This window comes from Hemiscyllium ocellatum, assembly GCF_020745735.1.
Source record: "Hemiscyllium ocellatum isolate sHemOce1 chromosome 27 unlocalized genomic scaffold, sHemOce1.pat.X.cur. SUPER_27_unloc_3, whole genome shotgun sequence".
NCBI classification, from domain to species: Eukaryota; Metazoa; Chordata; class Chondrichthyes; order Orectolobiformes; family Hemiscylliidae; genus Hemiscyllium; species Hemiscyllium ocellatum.
In genome coordinates, this window is record NW_026867498.1 from 2,221,336 (window position 1) to 2,238,243 (window position 16,908).

General features: G+C 50.3%; 4 protein-coding genes across 7 annotated transcripts in view; 2 read left to right on the forward strand and 2 right to left on the reverse strand.

Annotated features, from left to right (window-relative positions):
* Positions 1-5,688, forward strand: part of LOC132808012 (zinc finger protein 135-like) — a 47,452-nt gene extending 41,764 nt beyond the window's left edge. The window contains exons 3-4 of one of the 2 annotated variants that reach the window (XM_060821907.1): positions 884-892; positions 3,779-5,688. In XM_060821907.1, the coding sequence (XP_060677890.1) occupies positions 884-892; positions 3,779-5,134 (1,365 nt within the window). In that variant the 3' untranslated portion in view covers positions 5,135-5,688. Of the gene's footprint in view, positions 1-883; positions 893-3,338 lie in introns of both variants that reach the window. The other variant, XM_060821905.1, reaches the window with a different exon arrangement.
* The window catches only part of LOC132808009 (zinc finger protein 850-like), a 622,390-nt gene that overhangs the window by 24,100 nt on the left and 581,382 nt on the right, over positions 1-16,908 (reverse strand). The window lies entirely within an intron of this gene.
* LOC132808025 (uncharacterized) lies at positions 9-8,454 on the reverse strand. 3 transcript variants are annotated; one of them, XM_060821922.1, is made up of 2 exons: positions 8,379-8,436; positions 9-1,430 (listed from the first exon to the last, which is right to left on the reverse strand). In XM_060821922.1, exon 2 carries the CDS (start codon positions 1,329-1,331, stop codon positions 348-350), a length of 984 nt encoding a protein of 327 aa, XP_060677905.1. In that variant the 5' UTR covers positions 1,332-1,430; positions 8,379-8,436; the 3' UTR covers positions 9-347. The 3 variants fall into 3 exon arrangements, 2 of the variants coding, with proteins under 2 accessions (XP_060677905.1, XP_060677906.1); XM_060821923.1 differs by lacking the exon at positions 8,379-8,436 and adding an exon at positions 2,372-2,456; XR_009642019.1 differs by lacking the exon at positions 9-1,430 and adding an exon at positions 2,494-2,577 and having other exon boundaries at positions 8,379-8,454.
* Positions 14,550-16,435, forward strand: LOC132808029 (zinc finger protein 229-like). The gene has a single exon (XM_060821928.1). The coding sequence runs from the start codon at positions 14,956-14,958 to the stop codon at positions 15,811-15,813; it is 858 nt and encodes a 285-aa protein (XP_060677911.1). The 5' UTR covers positions 14,550-14,955; the 3' UTR covers positions 15,814-16,435.

Genomic DNA, 16,908 nt, shown 5'->3' on the forward strand with positions numbered 1-16,908 from the left:
CTGTAGACTTTATCACCCAGATGCCCACACCCTCATTCCTCCCTTTGATTGCACCGTGATCACTGAAAGAGAAGGCTAGTCCAAACGAATGCCCTTCAAGGTGGTCCAGCCATCAACATCCTGTAGAGCGGCACCATCATCTTCGCAGCTCATCTGGTCATATTTATCATCGCCATCGACACATGTGGGTGAGCCATCGGATCGCAAAAGGTGGATCTTCTGGGGCAAATCTATATCACTAAGGGACCTCATAAGCTTAGCAATAAAACACCTAACAAGAGCAATACTGACAAACAAAGGAAAAGTATTCTACCATACATAGCTAAATCGATAAGCCAATTGTACCATCAGCCCGATCTGCAGTTTCCCCAACTGGTCCCTTCAGTCATTCTGTCAAGGAATACCTGGATCTCTTCTTGTATCTTAGTAATATTGCCAGTGAGATCGGGAATGCCCATAGTGCATTTATCTTGGACAGTGGTGCAGACCTCACACTCCCGGGCGTGTATATAGTCTAAGGCACACTGATTCTGCATAGAGTAAAGACACAGGTCTGATAATCCCAGTTTACTCTGTTCCAGAGCCTCATTAGTCTTATTTTCTCGAATGGTCAGGCCACAAAAGAGGGAATTGCGGTTCTTTTGACTTGTCACCCCTGCCGATCCTTCCAACCTCAGGGTACTCTGGATTCCGTATCTTATTGGGTGTCCTGTATTGTCACCCAGTCCGTTCCAGGTCCATGTGCCGCATAAGGCCTGCTGTACCCCAGCCAGTGTTACACCAACTGTTTGTACACACAGACCGGAGCTATTGGAAAGTGGTATTTCACTTCGCAGGATCGGCAGTAGGAAGTCTGACGAATAGAATGGAATTGGGGACTGAGACAGGGCAAGTAGGTCATCTCCTGATAGAGAGGAGTAACATACTACTGCCTCTGGGGCGAAGAGCGTTCTGTGAGACTGTATAAATAAGTTGTTTGTGGATTGTGGAGATTCCCCTACCAAGCTTCCCTTTTCTCGAGTCGGCCCGTCCTGCAAAAAGGGATGGTGTTCCCGGGCGCCATTAAAATATTTACCATAATAAAAGGGTTGATCATTTTTATCCTCAATAGGCTTGCTTCTGCAGGTAAAACCAAAAAAACCATGGTAACGACATGGTAACTCCCACTGATTTCTACTGTCCAGATGGACCATCTGGTCTTTCTGATGTAAGAGTCCATTGCAATAATCCATCTTCATCACGTCCCACACGTCAAAGGCTCTGGTCCGGTGCACTGGACGACATCTCCTCAGCATGGGTGGTGGATAATCTCTGATCATTCCTGGTCGCATCCATACTTAGTGGCTTGCCCCATCAGGATGTTGTATGTGATCAGAAAGGTGAGGAGACAGGCGATTCCCCCTCCATTTCCCTCCTCTTAGTTCAAGTATCTGTAATAAGATTAACATTAGAACAACAGCAAAGTTCAAAAACCCAACTGGACAGGGTGCTCTCCTTTTGTTGGGATTCCAGTATTGGTGCGGTCAATCAATTTACAATGGTGCAGTTGGACCCAAGCAGAGCGCCCAGCGACTTTGACCATCATAGGGGTGGGAAGTAAAACCTGGAAGGGACCATCCCAACGAGGTTGGAGACCTTTGCCAGTCCAGGTCTTGACGAGCACCAACGAACCAGGCTCTACCCGTGACGAGGCTGAAAGGGAGGGAACATCGCTGTAGGCCGCACGTTCCTGGTAGTGACAGGCACACATAACACTAGTTAGAGCAAGAACATAACCAATCATTGCTTCGGTCATGTGGTGGAAGGGGACTGAGAAGGGAGGCGAATCGTTCCAAGGGGTACTGAGAGGGTAACCAGACAGACTCTCTGCTGGAGACAGTCATGTCTTGCCCACAGACATGGATCCCATCTGGAATAAGGCCACAGGGATTAGCATAACCAGGAGTGGCCAGACTCAGCCATTAATTTGGCAAGTTTAGTCTTGAGTCTGGTTAAAACATTCACCAAGGCCGGCCGCCTGAGGATGATAAGCACCATGCAGTTGCCGACAAATACAAAGCTGGGAAGAGAGTTCTCCGTTAATATTACCTACAAAGTGTAGTCCATTGTCCGAGCTAATGCAAGCAGGTATACTGAAGGAATTATTTCCTTAAACAAAATCTTCACCAGTCTCAGCAGTAGCGTGAGGAAGAGGGTAGGCTTCAGTCCACTTCAAAAAGACATCAACAATAAGCAAAACATATTTATAGCAACTCAACTCATTTCTACAACTCAATGAAGTCCAGTTGAAGTGTCTCCAGGGGAACCTCCAACAAGGGAGTTTTCGTAGAGATACTTGAACTAAGAGGTGGGGGATCACCTACCCACTGACCTGTATGGTCACGTACAACATCCTGATCGGGAAAGCCACTGACTGAGTATCGATGCGATCTGGAACGATCTGAGATTATCCTGATGTCATCTGGTGTGCCAGACCAGACGCTTTCAACGTGGAGTCGCTTGAGCGATGGCGTGAGCTGCCAGAGGAAGTGGTGGGTGCTGGTACGATGATACGTTAAAAGGCTGCTGGACGGGCATCTGAATATAAAGGGTTCAGATGGGTCAGGGTCAAGTGGTGGCAAATGCGACTGGAGTCATAAAGATGGAACAACTCGTCCTTGCTGACAAGATAGCCAACCCAATTTAGTCCCAGCTGCCAGCACCCGGCCCATATAGGAACCAAGTGATGCCAAACGTGACTAAATTAATTTCGGATATCTGGGCAGGTTGGGCCAAAGGGTCTGTTTCTGTGCTGTGTGATTCTAATTGTCTTCAGTGAAAGCAGAAGTGTGGTTGTGAAGACTGGACTTTCAGAGCATGTTTTGCCCTGACTGGGAGCAGAAAAGTTTGACTGAAGTGTATCGGTGTTAATGCCTTGATGTCTCATTTTGCTCCCACCTTCCTGGGGTCGTTAACCATTTTGTGTCTGGTCCTTCCTCAAGAAGCTGCATTGCAGGTTCACCCTGAATTGGCACTTTTTTTTTGCTTCCCCAAAATCAGACCTGCTCACTCTCAGCAGGATCCCACTGTTGTGAAAGATATTAACTTTCAGGTGGAGATATTCAAAATTCTGAGAGATATCAGTCTTGCCATTTTTGGTTTTCTGTCCCTGTAAGATCCTGAATCAGCACCTTCAGGGGAATTAGTTAGAGCGGAGTGAGAACAGAGGGGAAAGGGGAGTGGGATGGTGCTTTCAATTTTGTGGAACAGCAAAAGAATATTCCACAGAAAGTAGAGTTGCTTGTTCTGAATTTCTACCCTGCACTGATAGTGATGACTTTTGTAATCTCTTTTTGCAGAGTATTTGAAAATCTGAAGACTGAAGTTTCAAAATCAACAGATGAACGGCTTATGTCCGAAACATTGACTCTCCTGTTCCTCGGATGCTGCCTGACCTGCTGTTTTTCCAGCGCCACATTTTTTGACTGACTCTCCAGCGTCTGCAGTCCTCACTTTGATGTCAATGTCTGACAGTCACTCAATCCATCGGGAACACAACACTTTTTGACTGTGATTTCTGTGAGAGGGATCAACACTTTTTGGATTCCAGTTTGAGTACGTTTTCAGCATCAGGTGGGACTGGACGAGAGACCCCACTGTTGCAGCGCACTGTGTGTGGAGCCTGAAACAGTTATACGTCCTTGGAAGGGGATTTCACGGCAGGGAGGGGCTCTACACGTGTTTGTGTGCAGCTGATGCTGTGGCTATGGAGAAACCCGAGGAATCCCGCCCCGTGGAGAAACCGTGGAAGTGTGGTGACTGTGGGAAAGGCTTCCGTTCCCCGTCTGCCCTGGAGACTCATCGGCGCAGTCACACCGGGGAGAGGCCGTTCCCCTGCACTAACTGCGGGAAGGCCTTCAGAGATTACTCCCACCTGCTGAGGCACCAGCGGAGCCACACGGGGGACAAACCCATCAGCTGCCCAGATTGTGGGAAGGCCTTCATATTTTTCTCTGCCATGTTGGTCCACCAGCGGGTCCACACGGGAGAGAGGCCGTTCAGCTGCCCTGAGTGTGGGAAGGCCTTCAGCAATTCCTACAACCTGCGGAGCCACCAGCGCGTCCACACGGGGGAGAGACCCTTCAGCTGCCCCGAGTGCAGGATGGCGTTTACCCACCACTCCGCCCTGCGGAGCCACCAGCGCGTCCACACAGGGGAGAGGCCCTTCAGCTGCTCCGAGTGTGGGAAGGCCTTTACCCACATCTCTGTCTTGCGGAGCCACGTGCGTGTTCACACCGGGAAGAGGCCCTTTAGCTGCCCCGAATGCGGGAAGGCCTTTACCGACATCTCCTCCCTGATGAGGCACCAGCGGATCCACACTGGGGAGAGGCCCTTCACCTGCCCCGAGTGCGGGAAGGCCTTCAGCAGTTCCTCCGCCCTGCTGAGGCACCAGCTGGTCCACACCGGGGAGAGACCGTACACCTGCCCTCAGTGCGGGAAGGGATTCACCTGTTCCTCCAACTTGCTGACCCACCAGCGTGTCCACACCGGGGAGAGGCCCTTCAGCTGCCCCGCATGCGGGAAGGGCTTCAACCGCTCCTCCACCCTGCAGAGCCACCAGAGGATCCATACAGGGGAAAGGCCCTTCAGCTGCCCCGTATGCGGGAAGGGCTTCAATCGCTCCTCCTCCCTGCGGAGCCACCAGCGGATCCACGCAGGGGAGAGGCCCTTCAGCTGCCCCGAGTGTGGGAAGGCCTTTACCCACGTCTCTGCCTTGCAGAGCCACCAGCATGTCCACACGGGGGAGAGGCCCTTCACTTGCCCTGAGTGCGGGAAGGCCTTCAGCAGTTCCTCCACGCTGCTGACCCACCAGCGGATCCACACCGGGGAGAGACCGTACACCTGCCCTCACTGCGGGAAGGGCTTCAACCGCTACTCCACCCTGCAGAGACACCAGCGGATCCACACAGGGGAGAGACCGTACACCTGCCCTCAGTGTGGGAAGGCCTTCAGCACATCTTCCTCCCTGCTGAGGCACCAGCGGATCCACACCGGGGAGAGGCCGTTCATCTGCTCTCAGTGCGGGAAGGGCTTCACCTACTCCTCCCAACTGCGGAAGCACCAGCGAGTTCACGTGCCATCGCAGGGGGATTGAAGGAGTGATGGCCGAGTCCCATTATCGATTGGACTATCAACCCGGTTCCGGGAACGCCCGGGTTCGAATCCCGCCAGGACAGATGGCAGAATTGGTATTCAGTCAGAAATGGGGAGTTCGGAATCTAACGATGAGACCGTTTCAGGGAGGAGGTAGTGCGGGGGGAGAAAGCCTCCATCTGATTCACTCTCTCCCTTGTTGGGAAGGGAACCGCCATTGTGGGAAAGGATTCACTCAGTCGTCCCAGCTGCATCCTTTACCCGGTCTGGCCTACACGTGACTCCAGACCCACAGCAGTCTGGTTGACTCTACGCTGCTCATCCAACTTACTTGGATACAGGTTGAAATTGCTGAGTGAGGCAATACTTCCTCCAGGTTAAGGCTCCAATTACATTAGGGACAACTCAGTGGTGACCAATAATGAAGTAAGTGAGGGGTTGCACTTTGACCTTGAGCTGTTTTTAAAAAAAATTGCTACTTTTTCTACGCCTTTCTGCTGGGAGATTCTGAAGCTGTAACAAAGTTGGGTCACAATAAAGATTACCTGAACTTCACACTGAGCTCAGACTCTCAATGACAGCTTTAAACTGCAACGGGTTTTTGGTTTAAAACTGCTGATTTCTTACAGGAGAAAGTGAGAACTGCAGATGCTGGAGATCAGGGACAAGATTAGAGTGGTGCTGGCAAAGCACTGCAGGTCAGGCAGCGTCCGAGGAGCAGGAAAATCGACATTTCGGGTTTGCTCCAGACTGCAACCTCCTTACTGTCAACCATCTGTGAGTAAGGTACTCTCTATCGGCAGAACATAACAACACGACGGTTGGAGGAGGAGCGCCTCATCTTCCGCCTGGGAACCCTCCAACCACAAGGGATGAACTCAGATTTCTCCAGTTTCCTCATTTCCCCTCCCCCCACCTTGTCTCAGTCGATTCCCTCGAACTCAGCACCGCCCTCCGAACCTGCAATCTTCTTCCTGACCTCTCCGCCCCCACCCCACTCCAGCCTATCACCCTCACCTTGACCTCCTTCCACCTATCACATCTCCATCGCCCCTCCCCCAAGTCCCTCCTCCCTACCTTTTATCTTAGCCTGCTTGGCAAACTCTCCTCATTCCTGAAGAAGGGCTCTGGCCCGAAACGTCGAATTTCCTGTTCCTTGGATGCTGCCTGACCTGCTGCGCTTTAACCAGCAACATATTTTCAGCTCCTCTTGCTAATACACCACTTGCCTTGCTCATTCCTGCTGCACCTGTCTGACAACTGGCACAGAAGGACACTGATGCCCCTCTGAACATCCACGCATCATTCCTGATGAAGAGCTTGTGCCCCAAACTACGACTGTCCTATTGCTCGACCCCCTGTGCTTTGCCAGTTGTGGTCGTCTCTACATTAGGAAGACCGAGCGTAAACTTGGGGAATGGTTTGCCGAGCATCACAGCCGGGTCCGCAGAGGCTGAGCGGACTTCCCAGTCTCCACCCATTTTAATGCCCCTTCCCACTCCCCTTCTGACAAATTGGAGGAACAAAACCTCATCTTGTCTGAACAGTCCACAGCCCGGAGGACTCGACACTGAGTTCTCCAATTTCAAATAATCTCCCATCCCAGCCCCTTCCACTCTTCCCTGCCGACTAGATTCCTTCCTCCCATTCACCAACCAGGTTATGGGGATAAGGCAGGAACAGGATACTGATTGAGGATGATCAGCTATGATCATAATGAATGGTGGTGCTGGCTCGAAGAGCAGAAGAGCTGACTCCTGCACCTATTGTCTATTGTACCCTCTACCTGTCTCCACCTATCCCCACTTCATCACCCTGCCCCCAGCACACCCTTGTTCCACAGCTCTCCCTATACCCACACTCAATCCTGAACAAGGGTTCCACCAGATACCTCAACTTCTCCACCTCCTGATACTGCCTGGCTTGCTGCGTTCTTCCAGTCTCCTGCCTGTCTATTTTGCCAATTGAGACAAAGGCTTGGACTAACTTTTCCAGAGTCTGTCCCTTCGCTGGATTCACTCCCATTCCTTTCAGTTGCTCCAAGTCAACAATTGAACCCCAGAGTTAAACGTAAATGGAAAAGGGGGTGAGAAAAGAGAATGCTGTACTCACAGATGTTGGACAGAGGAAGGAAGCTACAGTCTGAGTGAAACTCAATCTTAATTGAGAGGGAGGAGGGGCAGGAGCTTCAGATCCTCATGGCCCAACTTCCACATTCACCAATAGGGGAGCTCCGAATGGCAGGAGGACCAGTCTCCTTCCGGTCCTCCAGTGATCCTTATTTGTCCATCAAAAGTAGGTTTCGCCCCTTTTCTGCCGACAATGAGGAACACGCCCAATGTTTTGGTGACAGTGGCAAATATGTGTACTGCTTGTTGACACCGAGGAGTGTACACAATATGCTCTGTAGCAATGCTGGTGTTGTTGACAGATTTTAAGTTTCCAAATGTCTATCGGATATCAAAAAGGGCAGAGCGAAATTTTTTTTCCCCCATGTGGCTCAACATTTGATTGAGCAGCCAGACAAATGCAAAAGCAATGTTTTTAAGTCTTTTCCTCTGTGTTGGGGTGACCTTCACAACTAGAGGACATAGGTTTAGGGTGAGGCCACAAAGATATAAAAGGTACCTGAAGGGCAATGTTTCCATGCAGAGGGTGGTGCAGGTATGGTATGAGCTGCCAGAGGAAGTGGTGGAGGCCGGTATAATTACAGCCCTTAAAAGGTATCTGGATGGGTATATGAATAGGAATGGTTTAGAGGGTTATAGTGCTGGCAAAGGGGACTAGATTAATGTAGGATATCTGGTTGGCGTGGTCAGGTTGGACTGAATGGGTGTGTTTCCGTGCTGTACATCTGACTCTCAATAATAAAAAGTCAACTTTTCCAATGAACAAACTATCTCCATGTTAACAAGGCTTAGTGCACAACCTGCTTTACAAACCATTCTCAACAGGTCCTGCCCCTTCAATGACTGAGGAACATGTACATGTTGGTGCATCGTATCCTTCACTAGTATTTACACACTACCCTCAGCAATTGCACAAGGAACAGCAAAGAGTAAACAGCACAAGGATTAAACACACAGTGAGGGGTAAACAGCACAAGGATTAAACACACAGTGAGGGGTAAACAGTTCAAGGATTAAACACACAGTGAGGGGTAAACAGCACAAGGATTAAACACACAGTGAGGGGTAAACAGCACAAGCGCCAGTAAAAGCAGATGGAAAGTGAGTGTAAAATACCGGTGTCTGCCCCGGGCCGCACGGCGCCATTTTCCTAACGGCCGCCCTCCCGCCGCTTCCTCGCTCGAGCGACTTCTCCTCCCAACCGCCTTCGCCCCCGCGTGACGTCTGCACGGGGGGATGGGCGGGGCCGGGGGAGCCTCACCGTCACCAAGCAACAGCCACCTCGCGCTACAACTGCTCATTCACAAAAACAAACTCTCCTGTCTCGCTCTGCAGCTGCAGGGGGGGACACTGCCACGTTTCGAGGAGCCCTGTCTACATTGGGAAAGCTCACCGCTCCATTTAAACACATATTCCCACATCTAACGGAACGGCCTCATATCTAAAGGGGGCAATCTGCATTTTAAAGGGACATGGACATTTTAACGGGTATTTCCGCAAATACAGAGATGTAAATGGACGAGATTACATTTCAAAGGGATGTGGGCACATTCAAAGGGATATCTTAATATGTAAAGTGACGCAGTTATATCTAAATGAATCTATGTTTCTAAGAGACGTTGCCCTGTTTATAAGTAGAGACAATAGGTGTGAATTCTGTCTGTGCCCCAATGTTCAGTCAGACTGACATTTTTCTCAGAAAAGCTCTGCACTTAAATTACATTCTTGAGAAGGTAATTTATAGATTAGAGTGTAGGTTAGGGAGAATTGGCCGTGCTAAGTTACCCATAGTGACCAGGGATGTACAGGTTAGGGTGGATTGGCCGTGGGAAATACAGAGTAAGGGGTTGGGTATGGGTGGGATACTGTTCAGAGGGCCAGAGTAAAATAGATGGGCTGAATGGCCTGCTTCCACATTGTCGGAATTCGAGACCCTCCCCCACAAAGAGGCATTTTATCTGCATCTATCCTGTCAACCCCCTTTCAGAATTCTACTGGTTTCAATAGAGGCTGTGGCGCTGGAATACAGAAAATGTCACCTTTATTTGTGGTTAGCACTGCTGCCTCACAGCGCCAGAGCCCCGGGTTCAATTCCCCTCCCACATCTGCGTGGGTGTCCTCCCACAGTCCAAAGACGTGCGGGTTCGGGTGAATTGGCCACGCTAAATTGCCCCGTAGTGTTAGGTGACGGGGAATGGGGCTGGGTGTTTTGCTCTACGGCGGGTCGGTGTGGACTTGTTGGGACGAAGGGCCTGTTTCCACACTGTAGGGAATCTGATCTAAAGTTCTGGAATTTATATGTTGATGAACTAAAACCTGCAACCTGTTTTAAAAGATGAAGGACTCAGCAGCGATCCAGGTTTGTTCCAAATATTGCGTCTGTTGCATGACGCTGTGATCTTTTGCTATTAATTCGGTGTCTTATGATCCTGCAGCACAGCTCCCCGCAGAAGGGGCAGCGCTGCAGAAGCTAGTGCTTCCAAATACACCTGGGTGGGCGGGGTTTAGCCTGGGGGCGGGTTTTAGCAGGAGGGTGTTGCTCATGGGCGGGGCGTGTCTCGTGAAAGGAACGCGCGCTAGTAGGCGGGGCGATGCGGTGCGTTGAGCCTGGAGGCGCGCGGCTTTGTGGGCGGTTGCTCGTGGGGGAAGGGGGCGTGGTTTTTTTTCGCGCGGGGACCAAGGGAAGGGGTGGGTTTTGGTGCGGAAGGGGGAAAGAGGTGTGGTTACAAGAGGCGGGGCTTTGGCTCGAAGGGGCAGTGTTTACGATGTTTGTTCGGAAGGGGCGAGATTCACTATCTGCGTTCGGAAGGGGCGGGTATTACGAGCTTTGTTCGGACGGGGCGGGGTTTACGTTCTGAAGGGGCGTGGTGTACGTGCAGCGTTTGGGGGGCGGGGTTTACGTGTCGCATTGGCGTCGGAGGGGGCGGGGTCGAGGCCGTCCCGAAGACGGAAGTGTGTCCGCGGCCTATTGCCTCCGCTGGAGTCTCGGCTGCAGCAAGTAAGGTAAAACTTTATCAGTATTTCCTATTACAGAGTTTGTATTTAATAACCAGTAATGGCTACTCAATATCATCATAAAGTCCCAAAATGCCATTCATTACAATCCATTGCAGATAAACACTAAGAGTTAATTTTCTACGGGATTCAACAGCCTCAGCACTAAAATGGTCTCACAAGGGAACGGCTGTGAATGTTATCACTTGGTGTCCTGTTCACACAGATTCACCGATGCTGAGGCAAACCTTCTTAATTGCCTTACAGCATCCTGTTATCACTTGGTGAGCCCAGGTGTCCCTATCTTTAAGTTCTCTCCTCTTTCTCAGCCTTCCTGCCTGTTTATTTTCTAGTGCAGTAAATGTGTTCAATAATTCAGCATTACATTTTAGTCTAAATGTTTAATGACAAGTTTTAAGGCTGTAGACTTTATCACCCAGATGCCCACACCCTCATTCCTCCCTTTGATTGCACCGTGATCACTGAAAGAGAAGGCTGGTCCATACGAATGCCCTTCAAGGTGGTCCAGCCATCAACATCCTGTAGAGCGGCACCACCATCTTCGCAGCTTATCTGGTCATATTTATCATCGCCATCGACACATGTGGGTGAGCCATCGGATCACAAAAGGTGCATCTTCTGGGGCAAATCTATATCACTAAGGGACCTCATAAGCTGAGCAATTAAATACCTAACAATACCAAGACCGAAAAACAGAAGAAAATTATTCTGACATACATAGCTAAATTGATAAGCCAATTGTACCATCAGCTTGATCTGCAGTTTCCCCAACTGAACCCTTCAGTCATTCTGTCAAGGAATACCTGGATCTCTTCTTGTATCTTAGTAATATTGCCAGTGAGATCAGGAATGCCCGTAGTGCATTTATCTTGGACACTGGTGCAAACCTCACCCTCCCAGGCGAGTATATAGTCTAAGGCATACCGATTCTGCATAGAGTAAAGACACAGGTCTGATAACCCCAGTTTCCTCTGTTCCAGAGCCTCTTTAGTCTTATTTCCTCGAATGGTCAGGCCACAAAAGAGGGAATTGCGGTTCTTTTGACTTGTCACCCCTGCCGATCCTTCCAACCTCAGGGTATTCTGGATTCCCCAGCCTATTGGGTGTCCTGTATTGTCACCCAGTCCATTGGGATCCTTCCAGTTGGAGTAAAGTTGGCTGAGACCGACCACTGCATTCTCCTCAGGTGGAGGTTCCATCGACTTGTCCACTGGCCAGGACAAGGTACTGTTGTGGGAACAAGGTCTCCGATATTGATGTTATGAGGGACATCTTTGCCATCCAGGATAAGGAAATTGGTCGCTTTACCTCAGCTGAAGAAATAATAGTCCGGTTTGGTGTATACTAGGGAGAGTTTGTCAAAATAGGTTACTGAAATGTTACAGCAGGGGGTCTGGTCAGAAGTACAGGAGTAAAGGGTCGACGTTTTGCAAGAGGAGTCGCTTGAGCGCTGTAAAAAATGGGCCAAGTGACTCGAGCACCCGCACTGTATAGGAGACAATAGTCCTCAGAATGCTGTTCCCATTGGCCTCTCCCTTAATCTATTGTACATGGTCTTGGTGACAATATCAGATTCTGAAAAGAGAAAAGGCCTACAAATGCGTAAGGGAAGGGTTCCGTTCCAGGTCCATGTACCGCATAAGGCCTGCTGTACCCCAGCCAGTGTTACATCAGCTGTTTGTATACACAGACCGGAGCTATTGGAAAGTGATATTTCACTTCGCAGGGTCGGCAGCAGGAAGACTGATGAATAGTATGGAATCGGGGACTGGGGACTGGGCAAGTAAGTCATCTCCTGATAGAGAGGAGTAACATACTACTGCCTCTGGGATGAAGAGCATTCTGTGGGCCTGTATAAATAAATGGTTTGCGGATTGTGGAGTTTCCCCTATTAAGCTTCCCTTTTCTCAAGTTGGCCCGTACTGCAAAAAGGGATGGTGTTCCCAGGCGTCTTTAAAATATTTATCATAATAACGGGGTTGATCATTTTTATCCTCACTAGGCTTGCGTCTGCAGGTAAAATCAAAAAACCATGGTAACGACATGGTAACTCCCACTGATTTCTACTGTCCAGATGGACCATCTGGTCTTTCTGATGTAAGAGTCCATTGCAATGATCAATCTTCATCACGTCCCACACGTGAAAGGCGTCTGGTCCGGTGCACTGGACGACATCTCCTCAGCATGGGTGGTGGATAATCTCTGATCATTCCAGGTCACATCCATACTTAGTGGCTTTCCCCATCAGGGTGTTGTACGTGATCAGAAAGGTGAGGAGATAGGCGATCCCCCCCCATGTCCCTCCTCTTAGTTCAAGTATCTGTAATAAGATTAACATTAGAACAACAGCAAAATTCAAAAACCCAACTGGACAGGGTCCACTCCTTTTGTTGGGATTCCAGTATTCTCTCCTCCTCTTCCCCACTTTTTGATTGGTGCGGTCAATCAATTTACAATGGTGCAGTTGGACCCAAGCTGAGTGCCCAGCGACTTTGACCACCGTATGGGTGGGAAGTAAAACCTGGAAGGGGTCATCCCAACGAGGTTGGAGACCTTTGCCAGTCCAGGTCTTGACGAGCACCAACGAACCCGGCTCTACCCGTGACGAGGCTGAAAGGGAGGGAACATCGCTGTAGGCCGCACGCTCCTGGGTGTGAAAGGCACGCATAACACTAGTTAGAGCAAGAACATAACCAACCATTTCTTTGGTCATGTGGTGGAAGGGGACTGCGAAGGGAGCCGAATCGTTCCAAGGGGTACGGAGGGGGTGACCAGAGAGACTCTCAGCTGAAGACAGTCGTATCTTGCCCACAGACATGGATCCCATCTGGAATGAGGCCACAGGGATTAGCATAACCAGGAGAGGCCAGACTCAGCCATTAATTTGGCAAGTTTAGTCTTGACTCTGGTTAAAACATTCACCAAGCCGGCCCCCTGAGGATAATAAGCACCATGCAGTTGCCGACAAATACAAAGCTGGGAACAGAGTTCTCCGTTAATATTACCTACAAAGTGTGGTCCATTGTCCGAGCTAATGCACGCAGGTATACTGAAGCGGGGAATTATTTCCTGAAACAAAATCTGCACCACAGACTCAGCAGTAGCGTTAGGAAGAGGGTAGGCTTCAGTCCACTTCAAAAAGACATCAACAATAAGCAAAACATATTTACAGCAACTCAACTCATTTCTACAACTCAATGAAGTCCAGTTGAAGTGTCTCCAAGGGACCCTCCAGCAAGGGAGTTCTCATAGAGATACTTGAACTAAGAGGTGGGGGATCACCTACCCACTGACCTGTATGATCACGTACAACATCCTGATCGGGAAAGCCACTGACTGAGTATCGATGCGATCTGGAACGATCTGAGATTATCCTGATGTCATCTGGTGCACCAGACCTGACGCTTTCAACGTGGCGTCGCTTGAGCGATGGCGTGAGCTGCCAGAGGAAGTGGTGGGTGCTGGTACGATGATATGTCAAAGGCTCCTGGACGGGCATCTGAATATGGAGGGTTCAGATGGGTGAGGGCCAAGTGATGGCAAATGCGACTGGAGTCATCGAGATGTACAGCACGGAAACAGACCCTTCAGTCCAACTCGTCCTTGCTGACAAGATAGCCAACCCAATTTAGTCCCAGCTGCCAGCACCTGGCCCATATAGGGGCCAAGTGATGGCAAACATTACTAGATTAATTTCGGATATCTGGGCAGGTTGGGCCAAAGGGTCTGTTTCTGTGCTGTGTGATTCTAATTGTCTTCAGTGAAAGCAGAAGTGTGGTTGTGAAGACTGGACTTTCAGGGCATGTTTTGCCCTGACTGGGAGCAGAAGAGTTTGATTGAAGTGTGTCGGTGTTAATGCCTTGATGTCTCATTTTACTCCCACCTTCCCGGGGTCATTAACCATTTTGTGTCTGGTCCTTCCTCAAGAAGCTGCATTGCAGGTTCACCCTGAATTGACACTTTGTTTTGCTTCCCAAAATCAGACCTGCTCACTCTCAGTGTTGTGAAAGATATTAACTTTCAGGTGGAGGCATCGAAAATTCAGAGAGATGTCAGTCTTGATGTTTTTGCTTTTTCTGTCCCTGTAAGATCCTGAATCAGCACCTTCAGGGGAATTAGTTAGAACGGAGTGAGAACAGAGGGGAAGGGAGAGTGGGATGGTGCTTTCAATTTTGTGGAACAACACAAGAATATTCCACAGAAAGTAGAGTTGCTTGTTCTGAATTTCTACCCTGCACTGATAGTGATGACTTTTGTAATATCTTTTTGCAGAGTATTTGAAAATCTGAAGACTGAAGTTTCAAAATCAACAGATGAAGGGCTTATGCCCGAAACATTGACTCTCCTGCTCCTCGGACGCTGCCTGACCTGCTGTTTTGCCAGCGCCACATTTTTTGACTGACTCTCCAGCGTCTGCAGTCCTCACTTTGATGTCAATGTCTGACAGTCACTCAATCCATCGGGACCACAACAATTTTTGACTGTGATTTCTGTGGGAGGGATAAACGCTTTTTGCTTCCTGTTTGAGGACGTTTTCAGCATCAGGTGGGACTTGACGAGAGACCCCACTGTTGCAGCGCACTGTGTGTGGAGCCTGAAACAGTTATACGGCCTGGGAAGGGAATTTCACGGCAGGGAGGGGCTCTACACGTGTTTGTGTGCAGCTGAAACTGTGGCCATGGAGAAACCCGAGGAATCCCACTCTGTGGAGAAACTGTGGAAGTGTGGGGACTGTGGGAAAGGCTTCCGTGTCCCGTCTGCCCTGGAGACTCATCGGCGCAGTCACACCGGGGAGAGGCCATTCCCCTGCACCGACTGCGGGAAGGCCTTCAGCACTTCCTCCACCCTGCTGAGCCACCAGCGTGTCCACACCGGGGAGAGGCCGTTCAGCTGCCCTGAGTGTGGGAAGGCCTTCAGGTATTCCTCCCACCTGCGGACCCACCGGCATTTCCACACGGGGGAGAGGCCGTTCAACTGCCCTGAGTGTGGGAAGGCCTTCAGACATTCCTCCACCTTGCGGACCCACCGGCTTGTCCACACCGGGGAGAGGACTTTCAGCTGCCCCGAGTGTGGGAAGGCCTTTATCTTGTTCTCCTCCCTGATGAGGCACCAGCGGATCCACACGGGCGAGAGGCCCTTTACCTGCCCCGAGTGTGGGAAGGCCTTCAGCGATTCCTCCACCCTGCTGAGGCACCAGCAGATCCACACGGGGGAGAGACCGTACACCTGCCATCAGTGCGGGAAGGGCTTCACCCGGGCCTCCCAAATGGGGACACACCAGCGTGTCCACACTGGGGAGAGACCGTACACCTGCCCTCAGTGCGGGAAGGGCTTCACCTGCTTCTACCACCTGCGGAGACACCAGCGGATCCACACCGGGGAGAGGCCCTTCAGCACATCTTCCGCCCTGCTGACCCACCAGCGGATCCACACTGGGGAGAGACCTTACACCTGCTCTCAGTGCGGGAAGGGTTTCACCCGCCCCTCCCACCTGCGGAGCCACCAGCGAGTTCACGTGCCATCGCAGGGGGATTGAAGGAGTGACGGCCGAGTCCCATTATCGATTGGAATATCAACCCGGTTCCGGGGACTCCCGGGTTCGAATCCCGCCACGACAGATGGCAGAATTGGTATTCGGTCAGAAATATGGAGTTCAGAATTTAATGATGAGACCGTTTCAGGGAGGGGGTGGTGCGGGGGAGAAAGCCCCCATCTGATTCCCTCTCTCCCTTGTTAGGGAAGGGAACCGCCATTGTGGGAAAGGATACACTCAGTCGTTCCAGCTGCATCCTTTACCCGGTCTGCCCTACACGTGACTCCAGACCCACAGCAGTCTGGTTGACTCCACACTGCCCTCCCCCCACTGGCAAAGGAGCGGGGAGAAACTTACTTGGAGACAGGGTATGGGCTGAAATTGCTGAGTGAGGCAATACTTCCTCCGGGTTACGGCTGTACCAAGGATCCAATTACAAAGGGACAACTTGGTGCTGGCCAATAGTAAAGACAGTGAGGGGGGTGGGGATGGGGCCAGGGGAGGTGTGGTGTGTGCACTTTTACCTTGAGCTGTTCAAAAAGCAACTACTTTTTCTCTGCCTTTTTGCTGGGGGGGATCTGAAACTGTAACAAAGTTGGGTTGTAATAAAGGTTACCTGAACTTACCACCGGGCTCAGACTCTCATTGAAAGCTTTGAGCTCCAAGAGGTTTTTCGTTTTAAAGCTGCTCATTTCTTTCAGCCTCCTGCACTAAGTTTAGAACATAGAACAATCCAATGCAGAACAGGCCCTTCGGCCCTCGATGTTGTGCTGACCTGTGAACTATTCTCAGCTCGTCCCCCTACACTATCCCAAAATCATCCATGCACTTATCTAAGGATTGTTTAAATCTCCCTAATGTGGCTGAGTTGACTACCTTAGCAGGTAGGGCATTCCACACCCTTACCACTCTCTGTGTAAAGACCTTGCCTCTGACATCTGTCTTAAATCCATCACCCCTCAATTTGTAGTTATGCCCTCTCGTACACGCTAACATCATCATCCTAGGAAAATGTCTTTCTCTGTCTACCCTATCTAATCCTCTGATCATCTTTTATGTCCCTATCAAATCCCCCCCTGAGCTACCTTCTTTCCAATG